Source organism: Genypterus blacodes, unplaced genomic scaffold (genome assembly GCF_046128005.1).
Source record: "Genypterus blacodes isolate CSIRO-AG114 ecotype Tasmania unplaced genomic scaffold, CSIRO-AGI_Gbla_v1 ptg000156l_1, whole genome shotgun sequence".
In the NCBI taxonomy this organism is placed as follows: Eukaryota; Metazoa; Chordata; class Actinopteri; order Ophidiiformes; family Ophidiidae; genus Genypterus; species Genypterus blacodes.
In genome coordinates, this window is record NW_027466957.1 from 5,834,943 (window position 1) to 5,861,227 (window position 26,285).

Below are 26,285 nucleotides of genomic sequence, written 5' to 3' on the forward strand. Positions count from 1 at the left end.
CTGTGTGATAGCAGGAGGGAAACATGCCATGCACATATGATGCACTGCAGATGTGGATATAGCGTAGAAGACACAATTATTTTTGTGCAATTTCTTTATACCCTGTTTTGGAGGTAAACTATTTTGTCATGCACATTTAACAAAACATTGCCACTTACAAAGTTGGAGATGTTATTTCTTATTTATTAATTGAGATAACAAAGAACATAATGTAGATTTGTCTTCATATTTAGGGAAAGCAAATCTGTTGTGATCATGGGTGCAACGCTGCTACAGTCTACACTACCTGGGAATCATAGTCTAAATATTTTCTGACAGGCAACCCCTGGGAAGGCATCAGAGCTTTTCTCTCTGGCATTGCTCAAAACTGCCACAGCGAATTGAGTGACAACTTTATTTCTCATCTGTTACGTAAATCAAGGAAATACTGTGAAGTTAACTCTACAAACTACGAAATTCCCTATGCTTTGTAAGCTTTGAAGGATTTCTTTAACAAAGTTTCACACAGGAGTGAGAGAAAAAGCAATTTCTTTGACAGGCAAACGTTATGTGATAGAGGAGACGATTCACTGCATTAAAGAATGGGGCTCCGAACAACAAAGAGATAGTAGCTGTTTAAAAGGACAATTTTCCAGTCCACATTGTCATTGTCACACTCTTAACTCCAAAGGCAGACATGCACTCTGGCATCAAAGGCCATTGATTTTCTAATCAAGAGCAAATGATGATTAAGGCATATCTGCCCCCTTATCTTTCCGTTTAAAATCCTCCTTTCTGGATTCAATTTGACTTTGGCTGTTTTGCTGCTGAGGGGAATCAGGACAGTCAAAGACAAAGACACCTTGTAGAGACAACGGGTGGTGTCATGAATGATTAAGGCTAGTGAAAGAGAAAATGATCACACGTCGTCCTTCTCCCTGGGTTGAACTCTTAGTGAAGGCTTGCATTGTTACAGTGTTTGGAAGATTATTTGTTAATGACACATGTGCCGAAAATGCTGATCAATAAACTCATCATTTGTCACTAAAAATTAAGGTTGATAAGTGTTTGTGGCGCAGTGACATTGTTCATTTCTGAGTGATAAAGTATAAATCGTGGAGCTAAGCCAGGTCACCCACTGGGGCTATACAGGCTCATACCTAAATAATGTCTTCAATTCCAAGATCGGTAACAATAAATAACATTATAAAAGCTGGGAAATGAAACCCCCCACTATTTTCTTTTGATAACATTAAGATGTAATACCACAAAGCAGAACAGGCTCACCCTAAGGGGGGGAACATGTTTATTTCTAAGCAGACTTCAATTATCTACATTCTCACCTTGTCTGTCCTCCTATGTATACATTTAGCCTTTGTGATACACTTGCCTGAGGATGAGGATTAACTTCAACCCTTCTATAAACTTGGTTTGTACTTTAGGTTTAACTGTCCTGTAGGATCAGCCTGGAGCTTAGTATCGCAATAATGCCTAAAACCATCATCTGTTTTGTCTTTTTCTCTCACTCACTACTTCCACATTCCAATTCAGACCATAAACATTTAGCTTGGGGGAAATGTATAAAAGACAGATGGACATCATCAGTCCCTGACCTTCAGGCAACTGCAGTTCATATCAACCTTCGATGCAATGTGTTGCACTGTGAAAAGGACGGTACTTATTTATGAGAAATAGAGACAGAGACAGACAAAAAGATATCAATAGTAAGACATGACGTTTCCGATATCTTTGATGAATAGGGGTTATTGGATTACAGCTGCTCATGCTAATTACTCCCGTTTTATGAGTTATAACTGCAGGTGTAATCTTCTCACACAGCCAAATAATTAGAAGCAAGGGCACTAATTTCCAGATTCATCATTTCTATGTAACAGACAATACTTCCTGATTCAGTACATTTACATGCATGTTAAAATGTTGATGACACTGTGATGAGGGCAATCAATTCATTTGGGATTTTCCAATGTCATGCATACAACTTAATGCTAGGACTATGAGCAAAAACTCTAAAAACAAAGTGTTGCAGTTGTAAATCAATTTATTTTGGCATGGAACAATCTTTGTTGAAGTAAGCTGCCACCACATGCCTTTCCTCAGCAGGGGACTGCGATTACAAAAAACATTATGTATTGATTGCATGTACACGCAGTGATTATAATTGGACGGTCACTTGTTGTGGATTTTTATTTTAAAAATTAATTTTCTCATATATACACATATATTAATTATCAGCTTTTGTCCCCCCAAAGCTGCTATGTTACTTTCACTGAAGGGATGGAGAATGGGCTATCCAATGTGAGCGAGATGAGAGAATCAGGGGACGTCTGTTCTGTGGCACAGCAAGAGCCGACTAGTAAGAAAGAGAAAGTAGGAGGCCGCTGTTGGGTGCACAGACTCCTCTGCAGACAGATGGGACAACAGAGAGAACTAGTTTTGTTCCCCACGTATTTTCCTCTCTTATGGATGCCAACATATGCTCAATGAATGTGTCTCTCTACACGGCTTAGAGACAGGATGATCACCGTTTGCACACAGATTTTGTTTATTTGAATACTGAGAGCAGTAACCGTCAGTAAGATAAAGGCATTTCAGCCTTTCAAAGTCTGCACAATGGTCCTCCACTATAGTCCAACAGTCCTACAAAAGTCTTTAGAACAGCACAGAGGGTGTTCCTCTCTGAAATATTCTTGGAATTCTCAACCATTAAAAGCCCTAACTTGTGAATTTTATATCATGTGAAATAAGTCAAGCTTGAATTTAGCTCCAACCAAATCATTGAAACGCCAGTCTGGCTTCTCATTTTGGTTTTCAGCTGGAGAAAGACAGATATATGTATCACTGTCATATCCATCATCGGACTGCTGAACTATTACAGTCTCAGATGATTACTTCTACCTGTCTGTATAAACTGAACACTATGTGCCCGTGTAACCAGCTATTCGCTGTATCTAGATTTGTGTTTTCTTATGGAGAGGTTTCTGTATATTCTAACCTTAATCCTATCAGCTAATGTGATGGCACTGATCCGCGCCTGTCTTGAAGGTTATCTGTGCATGTTTTACACCCACAGGCATTCATTATTTACATAGCTTTTCCCCCCGAGGCACCAGCCACCACGGGAGGTGTAGATGGGAAATCTACCTCCCAATCTGCTAGTGACACATCCATATCTATACTGCATGGCTGACTGACTTAGGAGGATGCAGTGTCAGGATTATCAACATTTCCCTTGAAACTTCATCATCAACACAGGCAGTGGCATCAGGCAGGCACGCTTGCCTTTTGAACCAGGGCTTCCCCAAACACAGGAGGCATGTTTACAGAATGTTTCCAAGCAACCAGAAAACAAATCAGAATGTAACAATTCCAACACTAACGACACACGTGAAGCGCAAACTTGGGGATGTTGTGGGAAAACTTGAGGGGAAGTTTTAAAAAAAATCTAGTGTCTTATATCGGTCTCATATGCAACTCTAATTTCCTAGAATGGACAGCCTATGAATACGTTATCATGCTATCTATCCTGAGGAGACAGGAACAGACTAGAGGAATGCAGTGGCAGTGTTGTGAATGCGATGTATGCTAATAATACGTGTTTGGTTAATGTCTAAATCAGTCATTCATCCAGCATCCACACAGCCATGTGGAGTAAGATAAATGTAACAGCGGTTGGATCCAGCAATTTCACAGCCTTATCCCATAACCCTCTGGATAATTAATTCTAATGATACTTTTTATCTGCGACACCCATCATGATAAACGTCAATACACAAACCTACTCATATGAATGTGCTATTGAGCGTAACGTTGACCTTTCCAGACCCCCTGGACCTCTGAAGACATGTGTGAAAAACAGCCCTAACGCTAACGCCAGCCCTTTAGTGCACAGGGCTCATTTGATATAAGCGTGACAGGGGTATTTATAGAGCAGCACCGCACCTTCCTCTCCTCTCTGCTCCTTTCTACACCACAAGCCCATTCCAGCCCAGACGATATTGGCAGCCCTGCTCACTCACTGGAAAAGCCATCATGTCAGCATACTGGCAGCCGGTAGCATGTTGTCCTAACAGGTTTGGGGGTCCACTAGAAGGAGCCTGGTGTAGTTCCTTCTTCCGTGACAATATACATTCCCCTTTGAGCCCTTATTGCATAACACCAACATGTGTATTAAAATGTACTTTTTCCAATCTTATACCTACAAGACCTTTTAATAAAGCTTGACATCTTTAGCTTCTATCTAAATACCATCCAGTTTTGAATAGGGCAGTTTCCAGCCTAACTTAGATTAACACATCACAATACTGAGCCCTTAGTGTAAAGGGGAAGCATAGGCCTAAATACAATCTCCACGGGATCTTAAAAAGACTAACAGGATTATATGCAACAGTGATCTAATTTTCAAGGATTTTAAGCATATCTCCTAAACTAAACATGTAGACTGCAGACCCTTGAATGAAGCTTCTTTTATTCATACAATGACCACTAAGGTTATCTTGTACGCATGCAGCACAGATAACTCAAAGTTTAAGTTTAATTACGAATGAATTTATCGAAAATTCATACATTTTAATGAATACGTGTTTGATTAATTAACTCAAAATGAGATCTCCTCCAAAGGCAATCTAGGCAAACTGGAGGCCTTACTAACACCACACACATCCAAATGCAGTATTTTTTTTTATCCTCACAGCATTTATTGATATACTCATAATGCCAAGGACACCGGGAAACGCATCTCTCTCTTTATGTCTCTGGATTATCTCATTAAGTTCAACACATCATCAGACACGCCAGCAGGAGTAGAGCAATAAATTAATAAGAATGGCCTGAGCAGATGTTTACATAAACATTATGTACCAATACATTATGTATTGTCCAGTGCCCTTAGTGCTCCAACAGAATTCTTCATTAAGGTTTGCAGGTGTTCCTTTCTACGCTGAAGATAAGCTGCTTTGATCAGCCTATCAGAACAATTCCCTCTTTCATCCTGGGGAGTATGACTTGATTATAAAGAGATTTTGAATCATGTTTCAGACGTAACATGTTCTCTTGTTTGGTATTCAAGATGAGAACGGTAATCTAGTGTTGCTTTACTGAAAGTCATCAGCAACATCAATCTCCTGTTAATACAGAGTGCAAATATTCAAGAAGCAGTTGAAGCTGAGCAAAACTGAAGAGTAATGAAGGTAAGAGAAGCAAAGAGGAATGTAAAAATATAAATAAAAGCACATACGATGAGGTGAAAATGGACAAAACAATGAATTAGGACCGGTGTAGACATCATATTTTCAATTCAAACCGTGGGGCTTTTATTTATCAAGCATGTATTCAAGGTGATGTTTGTTCTTTTGTCGAAGGCTTTTCTAATGATACCTTACAGTATACACAAATGCATCAGGGGAGGATTGTTGAATGAAAGACGGTGGGGCTATTAATTATTTCTTATAGCCTTAAAAAAACACAGCATTTCCAAAAACTGCCAGGCATTAAAAATGAATACAATGCTTTTTAAAAACAAAGCAACTTTTCAGGTGTTATACACTGACAGTTTTAGCAAAAATCTATAGTTTGCTGTTGTAAATGATAGCTATTTTTTCTGCTCTTGTCTTGATTCAAGAAGCTATGACTGTAGGTCCTGTTCAGTCTAATACAGGATAAACTGCTGTCTGGGTGGGGTTCCTTATCTTCAAGCAGAAGAGGTGGAGGTTTGTCTCTTAAATTAGACACAAATATCAAAAATTCAGACAACCAAAGTTTTGATTCTGGATATAATCTGGACAGAATGCGAAACAGAGATTTCAGCGGGTAGCGTCACAGTTTACACACACTGTTCCAATGTAACCTCCTTTAGAATGTTCCTTTCAAAGTGGAAGGGCCTGTGTGTATCTTTTGTTGTGTTTGTTGTAAGTGTACACGTGTGTGACATTGTGCATGTGTGACTGTGCAGTAAAGGGATATGAGAAACTGAACTGGAGTTACTCTTCTTTATAGGGTTAATAAAGTTCTATTCTTCTCCATTCTTTCCTTTATATGGAGCCCATCAATCTTACTTGGCAGGCCAAACTTGGTCTGGGCGCCACTGACTAAGTATGGTCTAAGCTCAAAAGCTAAATTATTTAGCCAGTGAGACCAGTTGATAAATGTTGGCGGTGCAGGTCAATACATTACAGGGATGTGTGGACCAACCCTTTGGTAGGATTTATTATGCACTGGGGGAGATAAAGGCCATTGATTGTCTCCAACAAGGTCACAATAAGGGCTCCCATCTTCACTGAAAGGGGTCTCTCTCTTGTGGCAACAACTTCAGGCCATCACTCCAAGATACCACACAATAAGGTTTATCAAATCTGTGGGAAGAAACTATGGAACCGTCTTGCGTCCACCAAGGCTACAGAGCGATAATGGGCTGTATTTATATAAAGGGATATCTAACTTTTACATTATTCATAGAGCTGTGGAAAATGCAATGGCAGTGCTAATATAATATTGACCTAACCCCAACACTACATGAATGGCAATCGAGGCAGAGCTTAACACACATACACACACCAACACACACCAACACACACACGGACACACACACACGTCTTACTGGAACATATCTCTTCCTCTTATGATCAATTCACATACACCATACTTGGAAACTCAATACAGCGGATGGTCTTCTTAAAGGTCATCGGAGTGATTGGACACTGAGAGAAAGAGAGCAGTGTCCGTAGAAAACACCTTTTATCATTAGACATCAGACCTATTCAATTGAGATTGTTTACAGCCAACAAAAGAGGGAGTTTTCTCTCTTTATTTGGTGTACTGTGTGGGTGGACAAGAATAAATGGAAATAAAACAGTGCTCGAATGGATTAATGGTTTATCAACCCACATTTAATGAAGATGTGTGTGTAGCTGGCTTTATAGTAAAGCACACTCATCTCTCAAGATAGCAGTAAAGCAGTAAAGTAGAGACTTAAAACAAGATCAGATTTACAATTATTTAGACATCAAAGGCACGGTGGCTTCCATTTTAGGTCTAAATAACATTGATAAATCACTGCTCAGTGATTTAGACAGATAATGTAGGCATGCAAGGTAAACAGTCTGAGACAGAATAAATAAAGAAAAAGTCTGACCTGGACCCAAACACTTTTAAAACATATTAATGTTTGTATATTGTGGGGAGACATATTCAACTCAGACAGAGTACAAAAGTGGAAGTCTTGGCAGCTACACTGGAACATCCTTTTAAATCCTACAGCATTGCCCATTCAATCCACAACCTAACCATGAGCGATGAGCCAAATGATTCAGAAACTAGACTCCTGGTAACCCCTGTGTCCCTGTTCCATGGTGATGATCTTCTTCGGCATGTTTGCAAGATACAATAATAACACCGCTCCAAATTTGTAATTGTAATGTTTTTCCAAGTTGTCACACATCATTAGTTAACCAATGCACCCCAAAATTCACCATGTGGAAGGGAAAGGAAACAGTGACTGTGTCTGTGCACTCAAGTTTCCCATCGGAAAAAGTTTTCTAAGCATCTTCGTTGTTAGATACGGCCAAAGCATTCAAGTCATTTCTACGCATGTAAACATGACTTCAGAAATGCAGCAGAGCCACTGTGAGTCTGTGTTGCCTCATCAACACAGATTTCAAAAGCCAGTACAAAATTTCAGGGACAAGTTCTGGAAGGAAAGGAAGGGAGGAGGACATGATATTATGGACACTCCGAATCCACCTTAACCTTTGAGACTCAAGCTAGGGAGGAAGCACTGCTGTCTTTTATTAACATTCAAAACTCACCAGCATGCCGAGTCAATCAGCACCCCCGTACAAAAAAGTATCAAACTACAACTACACTGATCCATGACCTTCGGCATCTTTTGTGACTCTAAAAATGGGACTTTGAGAGATAGGACAGGATAAAACGAAAAGAGACACCCGGTTTTTGTACTTGACGATAGAATACAGGACAAAATGTCACTGGTCAGAGTATGTAAAAAAAAATAGCCAGAGCTCCGAGCTCAGCACACACTCTGCTGTGGCAGACATATTTGCTATCTGTAATGTACATTCATTTCAATAAGTTTAAGGTTCAGGTTCAGTGCTTTACAAGCTCAGAAATACAGAGGATTAAAATAAGCTTCATATCTTGCAAGTATTGCACTGAAAATATTTAACATACACATAATGTTAATGTTTTTTTTTTTAAGAAATTCTTATATAAGCAACAACAACAACAAATGGTAAATACTAGCAATGAGCATTATCTTCTTTAACACTGCAAAAAGATACCATTACCTTGACCTAACACATTGACATGTTATTCAACAGAAATATTTTTTTTAATCATTATATAATGTAATCAGATTCTAACTCCTTCCTCACTTCTTCGCCTCTCTCTGTGTTGCTTCAGCAAATATATATATAGTCTTAATATTAATACTTGATTTTCAACCTGCTACAGGCAATGAACAACCATACAATATAACACCATAACCTTATTCAGCCTCTGAGAAATGTGTTTTAAAATAACCTGCACAGATCAGTCAAAGAAAATAGAAAATATCCTAGTACATAATGTAATCAAAAAGAGAGCCATGCAATAAAATAAACATCATTTTGCTGTCACTCATCATTTCTTTGTCCACTCTCTTCAAAGTTTAGTACAATTTATTCTTCACTGCATAACTGGTTTGTTCCCGGGATTTATTGGATACGGGCTTATTATTAAAACATTCTTTTGGCTGGGTATGTAAGACTGTTTCAGGGAGAGGTGATGTTTAGCCATTCAGGTGGGCATAAGGAACAGCACAAGGTAAAATTCTTGCCATTCCTGTTCTGCCAATGACTCTCCTGTCATCAGAGATTAGAAGATCACTGAGAATGAATGGCGGATCTCTCACTTTAAACAACTGCTCCAACACAAACCTAAAGAGACTTTATCAGTGCTAAAAAGGTTTTTAAGAATGTGTTCCGTCCTGAATCTGGGGCCCGTGGGAGAGATCATTATGTCCTTGTCAGCTTATTTTTCAGATTCAGCCAGTTTTATTGATGTGTAAACATCTCGAAGTGAAAAGCGACTTCACATGCTGCCCGGATGAACAAAGGGCTCAAGGACACCTAACCAAAAGGACATCTGAATCCTGATGGACCACGATTATATGGGCTGCCTGTATAGACGGCTTTGATAAGAGAAAAACAATGAACTAATAGGAATAACCTTTGATATTCTGATGCACTGAAATATTAATAACAAAACAAAACGACCTTAACTAATAAAACAGTTGACTGGGACCTATGGAAAGTATGGAATTATTTAAACCATCCCAAGGATTAAAAATGATTTAACATTGACGATAATTAGATTATTTTAGATCATTTTTAGTAATTTAATACCACCTTGCTATTACTTAACACTGAAGAAACCTCTTAAACAAGTTGTATTGTTAAGTAAAAAGAAAAGCAGAGGGATGTATCTTAAAAGCCAGGTTTGAGGGGAAAAGTACAGCCCTGTGCATTCACAGTCATGCCAACCTGCCTAATGCTCAAATTCATGGTTTGCATATTCCTAAATGCTTAACATACAACATGCCGTGTGAGGGCTTAAAATAAAACAATAAATACACACAATGTGGCTCCAAATGGGCATAACTGAAAACATCAGCTTAATAGCTTTGGTTTAGCAATAATAAAAGAATGGATAAATGAGAAATTACTTATTATTCTACTTCTGCTGTTATTAAACAAGGTAAATTATAGCCCCCATACTGGTTAGATTCCTCTGACAATGCAGGCAGGTTTAATAAGATGAAGGCCTCATACAACAGAGCAGAACACTACATGCCTGAAGCTGTCCATCAGATAGAAAGGGCATGATGGGCTTAGATCCAAACTGGCCCAAAGAGAATCCCAACCTGCTGTTGTTGCTGGCTCTTCAAACTCAAGGACCTTTAGAGATCAAATACCAACACACAACAGAAAACACAGCAAGAGGGAGACAGCGCTATGGACCAGAGAGAGAGAGTGGGTTAAGCAGGAAGGATGCCATGAAGAAGAACCCATGCAGCCTTCCAATGACTACCCAAATGCCAGGCCTCCTACAGAGTCCAAGGAATAGTCAAAGGGATTTCCTGGAGAATGTCTGTGAAACATCCACTCTAAAGTCAGCGCAGCTGGCGTCGTCCTGAGCCAAATGTAGCATCTTTCCCACCTCAACTCCATGCTTTTCACTTCATATTTTGAGGGGCAGAAATGATGTGTTGCTTTGATACTCTAAAAATAGATTCCTCCATCCTCTAAGGAATCGTTGAAGTAGCCTCTCTAGCTCTCACTCTCTCAACAAAAATAAAAAAGATACATGGTGTTCTTCTGCTGGCCGGCGGTTTTGTTTAACCTTGGTGAAATACAAAATGGGACAAGCAGTGGAGCCGAACAAATGCTGAGCTACATGAAGTGTTAGAAAACAACTAACCACAACATCTAAAATCGACAGCAAAAATATAAGTGAAAACAAAAAGCTCCCCATAAATGAACTCAGCATAAGCTCAGTCCAGCTAAGGCATATTTTTAATTGAAATTTTGAGAAGGAATTAAGCCAAACTTTTTTATTAAATTTTCGACTGTGTCACATGTATTGATTTTGGGGTTTTTCCGGGTTGAGTATTTTTTATTGAAGAAAGCATTTGACCCGACAATGAGCATTCAGTTATGGGACATTCTTGAGATTGTTTTTTTTTTAACAGAGAGATGGGGAGAAACGAGAAAGGAGGAGAAAAGGGAAAAGAAATATTGATCGGGACCTAGGAAATGTGATACACATGCGGACAAAATTCACAAGGAGACGAAGAAACGGTGACTTGAGCTATTATGTCCATTTAGATATTGCACAGTATGTGAAGAAAATGACAATTGAGGAGTCCAGCGGTGCAGTGCAACTCTCTATCTGTGTTGAGCAGTTTTACAAATCTCTGATAACTACAAGTGTTAAATTGCTATCTGCACACATCCTTAGAAAGACATTAGAATCATAGCAATCACTTCAGCTGTCACAGCACAAGGCACTTTTAGGGAAAAGCTGCCTTGACAGAACTAAAAAACAAAGTGTGAAAAGAAGTCTGACTGAACTGCAAGGCTTCTCGGTACAAACAAAAAATGTCGATGGACCCGCCTGGACAGGAGTCAATATCACCCTTATTTTAAAAATGCATTTGGTGCTGTAAGGGGAGACTCCAGGCTCGTAGGCATTCCGTCCTAAATAAACTGTGAATTATCTGTATCTGTACAGGATTATCTGCCTGTATATATCACTATCACAAACCCATATCCACTATACCAATGGTTCCCAACTGGTCGGGCTTCGGGATCCACCATCACCCCTCAATGACAAGCTGTGACCCAAGTCGAGGAAAATTTTCAATCCCTCAAATTTATTGAATAATAAGTGCAGTTTGAACATGAGATAGTACAAAAGAACACTACAGGATGCCAACGCAAAAAAAACAAAACGACTAGCAAGTGGTGATTCTAGGGAGGGTAATTTAAGCCTTTTTTGACTCAACAGTGCTTTCATTCATGCACAAAAATGAAATAAAGCGGGAGGAGGGTTTTTACTGCTCGAGTGGCAAGGGAAGGATATTCTCACGTCACAGTGCTGCACCAGAACTGGGAGAGGCTTACCTTAGTGAATTTGTTTTTCAGCGTGCAGTCACAGGACAGCACCTCCTCCTTTGTCCTCAGTAAAAGAAAATCCATATCTCAAATAGTCTGCGTCGTACCTGCGTTTCGCCATGCTAATTAGCACGAGTAATCAAACTTTGCGGGTCTTCTTCGATTGTGTGAAATGGCGGGTGTCAACTCGTATTACAGGACATCACGCCCCCTACGGAGACTAAATAGACAACACTCCGTTGATTTTTTTTTTTTTTTTTTCTGAAGTTTTCTTTTGCCCAGGCACAGGCCCGCGACCCGCCCACTTTTTGAGAATAGATTGCCTATTTCTGTTGATAAATTCCTGAAGTGCAAATTGTGTTGTTTTGTACTTGTTTGTATCATAACAAGCACCAACAGACATATCTTGCATTTACTAGAAAGAAGTCTCACTTGCAAACAATGGCAAAACACAAAACAGATTACCGTTTTACACAACAGGCTATTACAAACATTTATAAGCAAACGTGACATAAACTATTTAAGCTATTTCTGGAGATGGTACCATAACTGGCTTCCACAGGTAAACAGTATGCCAGTGTTACCAAATGTCCCCACGCTCCACCAATGTTCAAATAATATCATCCTTCAACCACTTATGGGCAAACCACCAGACTATAACGTAACTTCAGACTGATTTAGTAGCTCCACACCCAGCAGTGGAATGATGTCTTCTTTTATATTATTTTAAATTCTGTTTAAAATATGCATCTCAAAGTTCCAGGCAATATTTAAAATAAAGTGAATCATAGTTGTAAATATGGTAATATTGCTCCTGTCATTCAGCTGTCAGAACAGAGGCATTCAGTCATATAAACATGTATATGAAACTATATGACAGATAGCTGAAGCATATACACACATCAAAGAAATAATGTAGGAAGAACTCATTTTCTTTTATCTTGTAAATAAAGTCCATTGCAAAATGGTTCCGCACAGAAAAATCCTGACCCAGCAATCCTGAGAGGAAGTTAGAAATCTTTCTGTGTATACCTGAATAGCTTTGCAGCTCACTGAGCACATGAGGGACAAAAGATAAAAGTAGAGGAGGGACATGAGGGGAAGACAGAGCTGGATAGAAATCGAAGACACAAGCTGGGTTCAATTTAGAGACTTCCCACAGGAGGTAGAGTGACCTGTATCTACTACAATAGAGGTCACGCAATTTTGAGCGGATTCCCCTGTCTTAAGAGGATACTGAAGACCCCTGCCTTGATGTGCACATCCAGAGGAAAAAGCAAAGGGTCCCTGTAGCATGATGGACCCCCCTGGATGACCTGACTGGTGGGTTCCTATTACAACTGGCTCACAACAACACAGCTTTACAATTGACACTTCAGAGTAAGATACAACAGCAGTAAAGCTATCAAGCACAGCAGAAGTTACGATTCTTGTCCAATGCCTTATCTGCTTGTCCTGTAAAATGGGCTTTATTTAGTCAAATGTGCTTAAGCAAGAACTAGAATCCAGAAAGTAAATTATCTTACGTCATAGACTTACATAAATAATGCTGGGTGTTTCTATAGAAACACTGGCAAAGCAAATTGTGAAAAGTTGTCATATGGCAACACTGAAGCTGAATAACTGCGCTCTCTAAGACGCCAGAATAAATTGAAAGGACATTTTACAATATATATAACCCCGAATATAACCTGAAGAGTTCCATGAAGAGAAGATATAAATAAAAGTATTATTGATACACAGTGATCCCTACTCTGAACATTGACATGTTCTCAGTACCTGTTTCTGTAGAAAAACAAACAACAAAGAAGCAGCGAGATGGACAAACATGACCTTTAATTTCCACTGATTGCCCTAGGGACATTAATGAACATTTCCGGAAACATTTGCAATTGGTGGGAAGTCATTCTAATTATGCTCCATAGCGAGAGCCATGCATGGCAAGGAGCTCAAATGAAAATAAACATTTAATCAGGCGTGACCTTGTGTTCGATTAGGTATATTTTCCAAGCACTGATGTCCATGAACACAACACCGACAGTTCAATTTGCTGCATGACCACAAAAATGTATCAAAGCTGATTCCAACGAGCTCAATCACTGTAATAGGACTCATCCTGAGCCATCGGAGGAATATTATAGCAGGTCAATGTTTTAATGAGGTCAAAGTCTTGGGCCTACAATGTAAACTCAATCAAATGTGGTGTGATAAAGGCTGAACTGCTGTTAAACATTCTTCTCTCCTGCAGTTGTCTTTGACTCTATTTAGTCTTAACGTGCTGTGATAACACAATGGTACAGTGGTACTCTGATATTGTTTTAGTTAAAGATAATTATTGAATGATTACACGCTGTGCAATCAATTGCAAAAAGTTAGAGCAACTATCTTAAGAGTGCCACCGATAGTCTCTTAAAATTCTCACCTTTAATTTAATTTGTTGTGACATTCTGACCACATTGCCTGTTTCACCCTCTACCCAGTGAGTCCACTGAGTCTATGTGCTGGCACTCGTGCTCTGTCCTGAGAGGCAGCATACATGTAGGCACCATTCTGTGCAGAGAGGATTATTCCTGACAAACAGGCGCTTTAAATGAGCACCAGGCCAGTGGATTCCTGTGCTGATGCTCCCTTGCCTGTTTTGTTCAACACCAGTTCAACACCAGTTTAGGAGAGTCCCCTTTAAGCTGAGTGGGCGCTCACCTACTCAGAGCATTGTGCCGTTCATTAAAGGCTGCGGATGTCACACTAGCTTATACCCAGTGTCCCCTCTGGAGCTGTACCCCTCTGTCTCTGCTTTTAAAGGGTGGTTGGCTACAAATGCAGTCACTTATCCAAAATTGGCAAGTGTTCCCTATTTGTCAACACTTAAATGTCTCACAATTTCAGTCACTTGTAAACTGAGCTAAGAGGCTCATGTTGCAGGACAGAAAAGAGGGAAGATGTTATGTCCCCCTAAGAGCTGTCATACGGTAGTTGTGGGGCAAACTCAGCTCCTTTCTGTGACCAGCAATTTACAACAAGTTGATAAACTTACTTTGAATCCTATAATAATGAACCGTAAAGTGAATCCCAGAGTAAGAAGTCTATGAAAATAGTAATGGTAAAATTGCAATTCTCCATCGCACCTCAAGTCCTGCAACCTTCATGGCAGCAAAACTAAACCTTAGGTTGACTCTGTTTGATCTTGAAAGGGATATAAGCCTAAAGCCCTTCCTGTGTGAGATGTCCTCCTTTAAAAAGATTCTAATCTCTACAGAAATGTCTGGCAAAATAGAGGTCATTGTGCCAGAGCACCTAACAGACAATAGCTGTTGGCTACAGATCTGATCGGAATTCTGGGAGGATTTGTTCCTATGAGGCTCATCAGAGCGACATGAGGGCATCATGGGCAGAAAGAGCTGAGATAAGAACCAACAGTAAACACAAACTTTCCCATTTTATCTCATTTCAACGGACTGGAAATCGTACTCATTTAAGACTATTAACACACTCGTGTATTTCCTTCAACAATACATTGTTTTTCTTCAGATTCAGTTGCTAAGATCTCCAGGTACATTTCTTAATCTCCCATTGACAATTTAATGGCTGCCAGCATATCCCTTCCTTGCACGCTGCTCATGAGTCAGAGACGAGAGTCTCATTCATCCCTCTAACAAGCTCTCCCACCCCCCTGAATTTTGATCAGATTGGTTTATCTAATTTTCCAGTAAATGCTTGAAATGTATTCCTGCACACCTTCTTCTTATAAAAGCACACAGGGGGATCAGGAGAATTAGATAGAAATGAATAGTTCTGCATTAGCTTCACCTCACCACACCAGAAACACCACAGCACCCACTCTCAATCCTTCCAGATGACAGATTCGGCAAGTTGTAGTAGCCGCAAGTTGTATCCTCAGTCATTCCAACAAAAACAAGATAAAGTTTGTATCACTTTATAAATTGAAACTGAATCATCCTAGATTTGAACAAGGTACAAGTAATGTAGAATTGCAAGTAGTGGGTGTCAGGGGAGAGGAACAGTAGATACCTTATGAACCTTTTCTTCAGAACAGTATTACTTTAAAACTGGTATTACACAACTACTAGTTGTGTAACACCAACATTATACAACTTTCAAGTGGATTTGCATTTGCGGTTGCAGGACTGCAACCATGACTAATGCTATCACTGGAAACAGTATGTCCAAATAATGCATAAATACAACATGAGATTCACTACAGGTTTCAACAACTGATGAATTTATCATGACATGATTAGCTTCTATGTAAAATGCACAGATAGTATATGGGATTATTCGTTAGATGACACTACATGATATAGAAATACAGTATCAAATCCAATTAAAATGATGCTCTTGTAAAAATTTGAAAGGCAACCAACTTTACTGGTCCATTGTTGACCTGTGGAGGTCCAACATGTCTGTCAGACAGGGCATGTTATATTACCTGGAAGCCCAAGCACCAAGCTGTACTGTAACTATTATTAAGGAAGCAACAAATAGCTACATTATTTGTCATGCCATCAATTTTCTTTTTACCTATCAGGCTATTCTGATTCCTCATATATGAGAAATAAGTGTACGAAATACTGATACTTTCCAAAGTTTCCATTACTTGTTTTTGGGTTGAATCATGTATACATCCATTATTGATAGAGACTGTTGTAGATTAAAGTTAACAATTACATTTCTGCTCATTAATGCCAACAGTAGTTTGGGATCATAGCATGAGACACATCCACTGATAGCCAATTTAGCGCACATGGGGCTTGATTCCATCCAGTACACGGCTCTGAAGTTGCCAGGATCGCCGGCTGTTCAGCTCTCTGGGAATGAGATTGTTCAATGTCTCCTGTCCCTCACTTTATAACAAGCACCTGCCTGTAATATTGCCAAAACCTGTATGAATGTGTAAGTGCACTGATTTAAGTAGTAGGCAGTTTTAAATGTGCAGCATGCTGTCTGTGTTATTTATATGGACAGCTTCCAAATGATGTGATAAACACTGCAATCACACCAAATACCACAATGTGATGTTTTGTGAATTTCATATTAAGAGTGCAGAGTAATGAATAAACACAGGCACAAGACATATTTCATGTTTTGCCCTAACTGGAAAGAACGGAGAATGATGTTTTCAGTGTCTGCTGGTTGTCCTACTGATTACTTACTACAACTCGCGACTGGAGAGGGCAAGTCCCAAGTCGTAAGGAGTCATGGATTGCTGCAGACACTCCTGTTTTAGTGGAGACAGTGCCCCGTTCATGTAGCTCACCTGAGAGGTGCTTCAGTTCTTAAGTAAGTCTGAAGTCTGAATACAGAAGAGTGTAATTTTGGTTGTAATTCATTAGTCTTAGTATCCCACTTAAGGGCGTATCTCAACTCTGACTAATAAACCGAGTTGATGGAAGTTGCACGATTACAGTACAGAAAAAAAGCCTGTCTGTCTACCACTGCTGAAGCCCAAACACACAGGACCGTGTGTTCTGGACATGAAACAAATGTCCTTGATTTTTAGAAGGGTTGCTTTGCACTCTTCAGCCTAGAATACACAACTGGCATACATATCACCACACCACAGTCTCGCCTGCTGCTTTTAACCAAAAATCCACTCAGCACACCAAGAGACTGCAGCGCAATTACACAACATGTCCACGTCCTGAAATATGTCTGATGTGATTAAATTCAAAGATAAATGACAAGACGTGCAATCAACTCCAGCCAACAGCATTTATCCTAAACAACGCTGAGACTTGCATTTTCAGATCAATTACAAAAACATGTTAATTAATTGAGACCGCTAACAGCAGAATGCAGGTCAGACAGGGCAAACAAATAACAGCATCAACCAATTACAAACACACAAGCGTTTTGCAGTTGTTTTAGAACTAGGCCAGGGCGAGAGAGCAAAGACATAGCAGATGGAGACTTTAAGAGACTGCAAGCAGTGTACCGGAAATGTGAAATTTGTGCATACCTTGCTGTATTAATTACCACAGTAATTTAGCCGTCTATTATGGAGCCACGTCTTTCTTACACATATAAATAAAGTCCTTTGTCAATTGTATAAATTATATACATGACACATATATAGAGACCAGATGCTTTTGTGTAAATGGGAAATTGTGTTTTTGTAATATTCTATTTCTTAGAAACCAGCATGTCTGGTGCTTTATCATCTGGTGCTTTTTCAGTCAATTAACTTTGATCACTGTAGACAACTATATTTATATGGTCACAATTTGTTAATCAAATGTATGGATGAGTGGTTTTTGCATAATGGTTTTCAGATCTGTCACAAAGTGTATTTAGTTTGAATTACCCGTTATTCTCTGAAAAGAAGAATTTGTTTTTTCAAATGCTGACTAAGATTTTCACCTTTCAACGCTGGAAGTGAAAGCGATAAATTTATCAGTTTGCAATTAAACAAATTGGGTTTCAAGGTAAATGAGGCAGACAAAATCCCAGTTATTTGCAATAATGTAATTTGGTGACCTCAAAATTTGTTAAAAGCAACAGCCTTGTTTAATTATTTTACAAATGATTTGTTTGTAGTTGATACCAGTCATCACTGTAGTGGTTCAACCCTCAATGTGCACTCTGGGTAAAAATGATACCCATTCAGTATTTTTCATTTTAAATAGTCAATGATATTATGTCCGTGCCAACCACACTCCTTAATAGTAAGTTTTTGGTTTTTTAAAGGCAGAATGATACACAAAACAATTTTTGAGCATTTGTAACTAAGGGTAACTCATATATATAAAGGGAGACACATTTCCCTTTAACAAATGCGATGACAAAATACTACAAATTTAAAATGGCTGGCCTAAATGTAAAAGAAAATCACTACTTCTTAGAAAAGTATGCACATTGAACAGTTTTTGGCTTTAAATTTCAACAGAGAAAATTGAATATGATGTGATATCTTCCCTCATGTGATGCAAATATGAAACGACACCTTGGGCTTTCATAGAGCCGATGTCAGACACTGTTTATGTTAGATCAGGAGCCCATCATAATGCTTCTTGAATAAATCAGCAATGAGGTTCTGTTAATAAAAATCAACATGGAAATTGACAATAAAATTTGATTAATACCAAACAGGGCTGTTCAGGATGGGCATTGGCAAAGCCATCACAGACATAAACTACAAAACAGTGAGCTAGATGTAGCTCATAATATTATGTGAGATTAGGTGGAAATAATGTTGGGTATATTTTGTCTTTATTCTTTTGTTACTGAATATCTGAGAACGTACCATATCACCACTAAAGGTCAGGCTGAACAATGTGACAATGTGCTTCCCATATTGTGGGAGTACATTTGTAATGGCAGCAACAACAACAAAGGTTTTGGGAAGAGCTGAGTCAAAATTAAGACAAAATATTTAACTACATATAAATCAGTGCAAATGTGATCTTCTGTGAAATGAAATGAACAATAAATAATAACTTGTCAAATATAACAATACATATAAAGGAATAAATTGTGTAATGATATTTCATACAGTTACAACAAAAAGTGATAATACCCAAATCAATCTTATAAAATGAAATAAAACATTTAAATGTAGGACAGCACATTTAATGTTACACACTTGTGACATGTAAGCAGAGAGAAAATGTAATGATATTTTGGTCAATCTTGGAAGACCAAGAAGTTGGGCTGTTTTGTCGCTGAATACTGAGAGATGATAGGATAAGAGATGGACTGAAGTTGTAGGATAAAGTCATGTGGCTTTACCTCATTAGTGTTCCAGCGGTGTCTCTCCTTTGGCAGCGAGGTGCATTTTGGTAGACATTCAAGCAGCTTCTTAGGCAGGTATATTTTCAAATGTCCATGTTCATCTACAACAAGAGCAAGACAAAGCAGAATATTTAGCACATACGTCATTCTTTATTGACTTGCCTGTCTCCCTCTTTATCATTCTTTCTGTGGCAATATGCTGACTGCAACAAAACTATTCCCAGCTGAATTACAAAATTAATTTAAGATACAATATTGCATACATTTTATATTGTGCTTGACTAAATAATTTTACTGTGAAATGCATTCTATCAGGGGAGCTCACCAGAAAATTTTCACTGTCAACTTGTAAAGACTGTGACTATTCATTATTTAGACACAATAAACACCCTTGAGTGATTTTATAGTGTATGGGGATTTAGCATGGGAATCTGTGTATTGCATGCCAGAATGTGGTATATTATTCAGGGAAATAATTATACAATTACCAGGCCCAATGCTTACATTATAATGTATGTCGTTTAATCTATCATTTACATTTCACAATCAGTTCACAAGCTTTATAAAACTGTATGGTTTCAAGGTGCCATCATGCGTGATTACATTCAAATGCTGATTTTATTCCATTTGGCTTCCTTATGTTCACATGTGATGATGGCTTAAGTGTGAGTATTTGCTCAGGGAGACAAAAACATGTTGAAATTATAATATTATGGAAAACCATAATACAGCTTTAAGGGTACTATTCTCATCAGAATGTTAAACGTATGCTTGTGAGTCAAAAACCTACAAAAATACAAAATAAGGAGATTCACAGCACAGTGGCTACCAATCACAATGAAATGACAGGGGAACCTTTACAAGACTGGAGACAATGCAGCAGTGCCACTAGAAAAACAAGCTCACCTCAGAGGCCTCGACATTAAAAAGTCCAAATCTGAAACTGACTGTGAAGATTTCCATAATAAATAATAGCTGTAATATGGAAATGGTGCATCATGCATTGAGAGTGAAGATGCTCTTAAAAGGTGGCGAAGCACTTTTGTCACATTGCGAACTTGAGAAAATTTATACTGTATTTTGGTCATATTTTAACCTACACATCTCCGAAAAGTACCATTAAACAGTCAGCCAACAATATCAGCTGCTCAGGTCTCTATAGCTGCATATGAGTTAAGGCTTTTTCCTTATCTCCCTTTCGCACAAATTGTAGGCATCGATCTACATATCTCACCTTTACAAACGATAACACGGACAATCATGTAGGTACAGAGTTGTGCTTAATCAAGTTGATGCTACTACAGTTAATGTTCCATCATGTGCAAATTTATCTGGTATTCACTTGTGGAAAGTCTGCTTATACTGAATTTTTGGAAGTGTTAATATCAGTTGCAACAGGAACTTAATTGGAATGCAAAGGCTTTACGAATAATTAATTGGAAAAATGAGACTTAGTCACCTTCTTTTGCATGTATGATCAACTCAAGATTAGGATACTAAAAAACATGGGAGAGTGAAGGTGAAGATGGGTGGAGAGCTGAAATAAGTGCTGACTATGGATCCCCGGGGGCAGCCGATGCCAGTGGTTGACTATAAAAAAGTAAAATGCTCAACCAAAGCAAAATGTCATTTAATAAGAATAATCCTGCAGTGCAACTGATTATGATAATATCACGAGAACATGTGTGCTTTACTGTACATCACAGAAACATCAAACTGCCATATTGCAGAGATACCTCCATATGGAAAAGTCAAAGGGAATGAACACAGTTGGTCCGTAGAGATGAAACCGGCTGGCAGGCAAGGCGTCACTTTCATAAGAGTGTAAATGTACAAATGTAGCTATGTAGCCATTTCCATCTGTACCTGCGTGATTCCACATGCGTGCTCTTTTTTATGTGGGCTGTACAGGTACTGTATGCGTAATCATTTACTTCACCCAATTAAGAATCACATACAGCATCTGCTGTGAGGCACCAGCAGAGTTTCACTGTCAGAACTGTAAATCAGAGACGTGCCAAGAAAAAAGGACAAAGGAAAAGGACGTGAGGCTTTCAGCAGGGAGGAGGTTGTTCTGTTGAGCTTTACTTCTATGGATGAACCTAATGTAAAATAAACAATGGCCTGGTCTAGATTTCATGCTGTGCCCCACCCTTTCCTTCATTAACAGAAAGAACAAGGACAAGGGCCTCTAAAATGTGACCCCCCACGCACATGCAGCATTGACCAACTACCACTCCACAAAGTCTGCTCTGAAGAATTTCTCTTTGCAACCGATTGACAGCAGCAGCAGCAGCAGATTTATGGCATCTCTGTCTCTCCACAGAATATGGCCAAGATTTGATGCTGCCCTCTGACACACCCTCCTATAACATGAACTTCAATTGAATATGTGCCTGCAGCAAGTTGAAGATTTTCCTCACCGAGAGAGTCAAGAAAGAAATCTCCTGTTGGGGGACACAACTGAAAATGACTCGGGAAAAAAGACTTGAGATGGGAAGATAGAAAGATATTCACAGTTAGAATTGCTGCAATTGTTGCAACAATGGTCTCTTGCTTGATTTTGAATCAAACTTAAATTACACTGGTCATGGCACAAAGCATTTTGCATGTTTTGTGAGCAGCATTCTAAAGTTAGCTCAACCACTCTCTGCGAGACAGACACCTGAATTATGCAAAAAGCATCTCAGTTCAATCTGCTGTGCACATGAAAAGGTGACAGAACTGCAATATAAATGCATTATACTTTGAAAAGCCAGACTTGTATTTGTCAGCTAACAACCATTCTAAGCAATACAGCAAACCTTGCAGGACTAACAAACTGGGTAATCCAGCTCTTATTCACTTAATTCCTTAATTTTACATTAACGTGACTTTGAAATAAAGTCACTGTAGAAATTAAGAAAAGATAAGAGTTCACTGCTCTATCATAACATGGAGATTTTCATGAGGCACAGCTGGAAACTGGGAACCGACTCTTGTATAACCAACCATTTTTTTGGTACTGCAGATAGTTGTGACCTAGTAGAATAACTTCTTGGAAAACACTTTGGAGCACATAAATACACTAGATATGGGCCTGAGAGGATTTTACAGCTCACCCAACACAACATATCACCTAGTGCAAGCATGTGTTTGTCAATTGGACACATCTACAGTATGTCGCAGTCGAGGTTGTGGTAAAGTGACTACCTAAATACATTTCCTTTCACACTTTGTACCTAATAAAAAGGCCCTCATTGCACACAGACAGACAGATAGAGTCCTTGCCTAATTTGAGAAAGGCCTTGATTTTACACGACAGTGATTCTTTCCAGGCACGCAAAAGTGAGCTCAATATAAATGTTCAGTGAGTGTCGAGGTTTCTTTTCTACAGCGTTACACTATCATTACTTTAAACTGTTTTGTTCTTTCAGCTGCTATTTATCTACGCTAATGTTATTTCAGCTGCTCTATGCCTACTGTCTCCCTCCTTCCACCAGGCACTTCCACAGATGTGAAGGAGGAACTGTGAGAGATCCAACAGAGTATTGTTTACTAATTAAAGATTTGTCCGCTGTGGCATGGAAATCCACATATATTTGGTGCGTCAGCTGGAAGAATCTCACATGGGAACAGATTTGGATGCCAGATTTGGGATAGCTTTACGACATGTACACAAGCTCTTCTTAATCAGATTGTGGAGTGTGATAAATACGCCACTAACAAATCACCCACAAAAATTTGACTCTGAAATTGTAAACATAGCCTTTTTATCCCTGCTGAATACTAATTGAAACCTCTGCACCATTGCATTTCTTGTGCACTCTCTTTGAAAGTTTAAGTTTTATTTTGGAGGCTAAACAGTGGACTTAATGACTGCTTGTACATTAGCCAAGAAAGAGATACGCAGAAAACTACTATTTGGTTGTAAAACACTAAAGTGCAAGACAGGCTGAAACCGGAGCTTGTTACATGAGAGGATGTGCTGAGCTGAGCTGGCACACTGGAGCCAATTACATTCTTGGTCTTGATAAGTGAGCGTACATACAAAAGGCTAAATACGGAGAGGCTCTCAGCTGGACAAAGACGCTACAGGTCTGCAGCTCCATGTAGCCGTCACTGGCCATTTGTGTGCTGAGCCACAGCAGCCTGGATGTCCTCCTTCATAAGTCACATCGCTTTCTGTCAAATGGTTATAAAGACATATATTTTTGTGTGCTGATGTTTGGATTATCACTGATCCTGGCTGGTAAGCAAACACGTGGGGAGAATTTAAGGGTATCTGTCATGCTAGCTTGCTCCAGCCCCACCCTAGAGACGGGAGCGAGGGTCATGAGACTGGAAAGGCTGACAAAAACAAATCTTTAATCAATATCCAAGCCCTGAACGCAAAAACCTCTCTCTTCCGTCTCTGTCTCAGAGCGCTCTGGGAGTGACAGTTTTTCTTTTTAATCTGTGCCCACATTGTAGAGAAATTGCAAGCTAATGTTTTGGCTATAGATCATTCAACACATTGCTGCTGGTGGTGCATATCCAAAGTAACAGTTTGAATGCAAACATTTACTACAACGCTTTAGTGCCTAATTTGACTTGAGGATGAGAAAGGCAGGTTACAGTTCTCGACTTTTTTGTAACTCTATCTGAAAAACCTTGGAGCAAAACCACAAAAGAACAACCATTTGGATAGAAATGTGTCACTCAGCCTAGAACTGTTCTTATTTGCTGTAAAATGGGCTGTAAAGCTAAATTAGGCCTGTGTCATTGTCTGCTATCATTAAGTTGGATGACAGCCACACATTGGGCTGGACCAACAATGCTCTCAGAGTTAAGCTGCAAAATTAGCACAGTTATCCTAATGAGCTTAGCTTAGACATTTCATCAACTGGGGTGAGAAAAGTCAAGCTTAGCAGAAACAAAAGCAAACTCCTTAGTCTGCGAAACTAAATCTATAGCAAAGCAACACGTTGTTAACAGCAGAGGATGGAGGTGAAAATCAAAAGCTCATATACTGTATATATATAGATATATATATACACACAGTATAACGCAAACAGCTGTAATTGTGTAATTGTATACATAAATCACAAATATAAATTACCAAGAAAAACTGCCAAGATATTTCTGATGAATGCAATTCTCCTTTTTATACCTGATATTGAATGTTCCTTGTCTGATACTAGTCCTGATTTGAAAGTAAAACCAAAAAAAAGAGATGTATTTTACATGAAAACTTCCTCTACTTATCTACTGTATTATAACCCCTGACTGTGTTTCTTCTATAGCTTATTTTGGAGAGGAAGTTGGTATTTGGATCATTTGGATGTTTTATGTGGACAGAATTGTACTGTGTGTGAATATATTTACACAGTCATAAACAGATACAGCATATTTCATACATATTTTTCAGTTAACATGCATTACTAGACTAGGAGATTTCATACACATTTAAAAGAAAAGAAAAGCACAAACTGAAGCCTTGATAGAGACACAAAACACATGCATGCACATACAGAAATAAAAAAAAAGATGAACACAGTGGACAGGTGGGAGACACAAGACAATATTCTACACACACAGCACATGCCTCCTTCAAGGCTCTCACACTGTAAAAATGTATAAATATGAAACAAATAATAGATTCAAATACATAATAGAAATGATCAGTCAAATTTTTCAAATAAAATGAACTGCAAGCACTGTGTAGAACACAAATTACTGTCAGTGTGTGTCCAGTCAAGGTGAAACGATTGTGTGGCCCCGACTACTTTAGTGATTCCATACTAACAACAGGATTCTCTCATTAAAATGCTACAATGATGGCAGAAAGAAAATCTAGTCAAACGTGAAGCAAGAAGCAGTTGGTCAACCAAGGTGCAGTGGTCGACTAATGGCATGCTGTGAATTAAATGTGATCAATCTGGCTCTGAGGCGTGAAAGGAGATGGGGGGGGGGAAAGGTAAAGAAGGGATTTAACCTGCAATAACCCTCCGATTCCTGTGATCAAGCTGAGCACCAAACTCTTGATAACTACCTTGCCAACCATTTCTCACCAAAGGTTGCTCACTGAACTTTACAGAAGACAAAGTTTGTTGAAGAATAAGTTCAAACCAAAGACAAGACTCACACAATGACTTATTGTACAGTTGTATGATAATGTGATCATCTAGGAAAATGTTTACAATTCAATTCAATTTTGTGTCACACGTTAGCGTTGTTAATTTAAAGAGTTTGATGAGCATCATTAGAATAATAATCTCCTATATCATCTATTTTAAACTGGCTATAAGGAAGACTGGTGGTACTTGGCTCCTAATTGTAAAACATGAACAGAGCTATATCCTGCTACTTGTGGGGGAACCTGAGCTGAGCTTCACTACACACAGCACAAATTAAGCAGTGTCAAATTTCCCTAGCAGTAATAACAATGATTGGCCAATAGTCCAGGGGCCAGTCTCCCTGCAGTCTGATGGTTCTAGATGGGGACATGCAGGACTACGTAGACTTAAAATAGCCCTGTTTTAGTATGGGACTGGGAAACCAATTATCTTTATCATTTGGCCTATAGCCTGTTCCATAGCACTTTTACATACAGGGGAATTACCAACTGCCCACAAGAAGAAGTCTTACTGAACTTCACTATGGTGTTGCTATGTTACAAAACTACAGAGAGAACATTATATGGCTTCCAGCAGTAGGCATCTAGGATGTGTTTGACCTTCTACACACATAAAGGTGTTTCTTTCTGCGGGTGAGATAGATAAAAAAGAATCAACATATCAGTGAGAGATTTGAATTACACTGAATATCACCGGACAACACTGTCTGTGCAATTGCCAGGGGTGATGAGGTGGCATCCATTGCTAATAATTGTTTACATTTCCTTATTGA

At 38.9% G+C, this 26,285-nt stretch overlaps 1 protein-coding gene across 1 annotated transcript in view; it reads right to left on the reverse strand.

Moving 5' to 3' along the window:
- The window catches only part of LOC143012909 (calmodulin-binding transcription activator 1-like), a 226,733-nt gene extending 207,137 nt beyond the window's left edge, over positions 1 to 19,596 (reverse strand). The window contains exons 1-2 of the mRNA XM_076166248.1: positions 19,578 to 19,596; positions 19,413 to 19,516 (exon numbers count right to left, since the gene is read on the reverse strand). Coding sequence (XP_076022363.1) covers positions 19,413 to 19,516; positions 19,578 to 19,596 — 123 coding nt within the window. The remainder of the gene's footprint in view (positions 1 to 19,412; positions 19,517 to 19,577) is intronic.
- Positions 19,597 to 26,285: the final 6,689 nt, after the last annotated feature.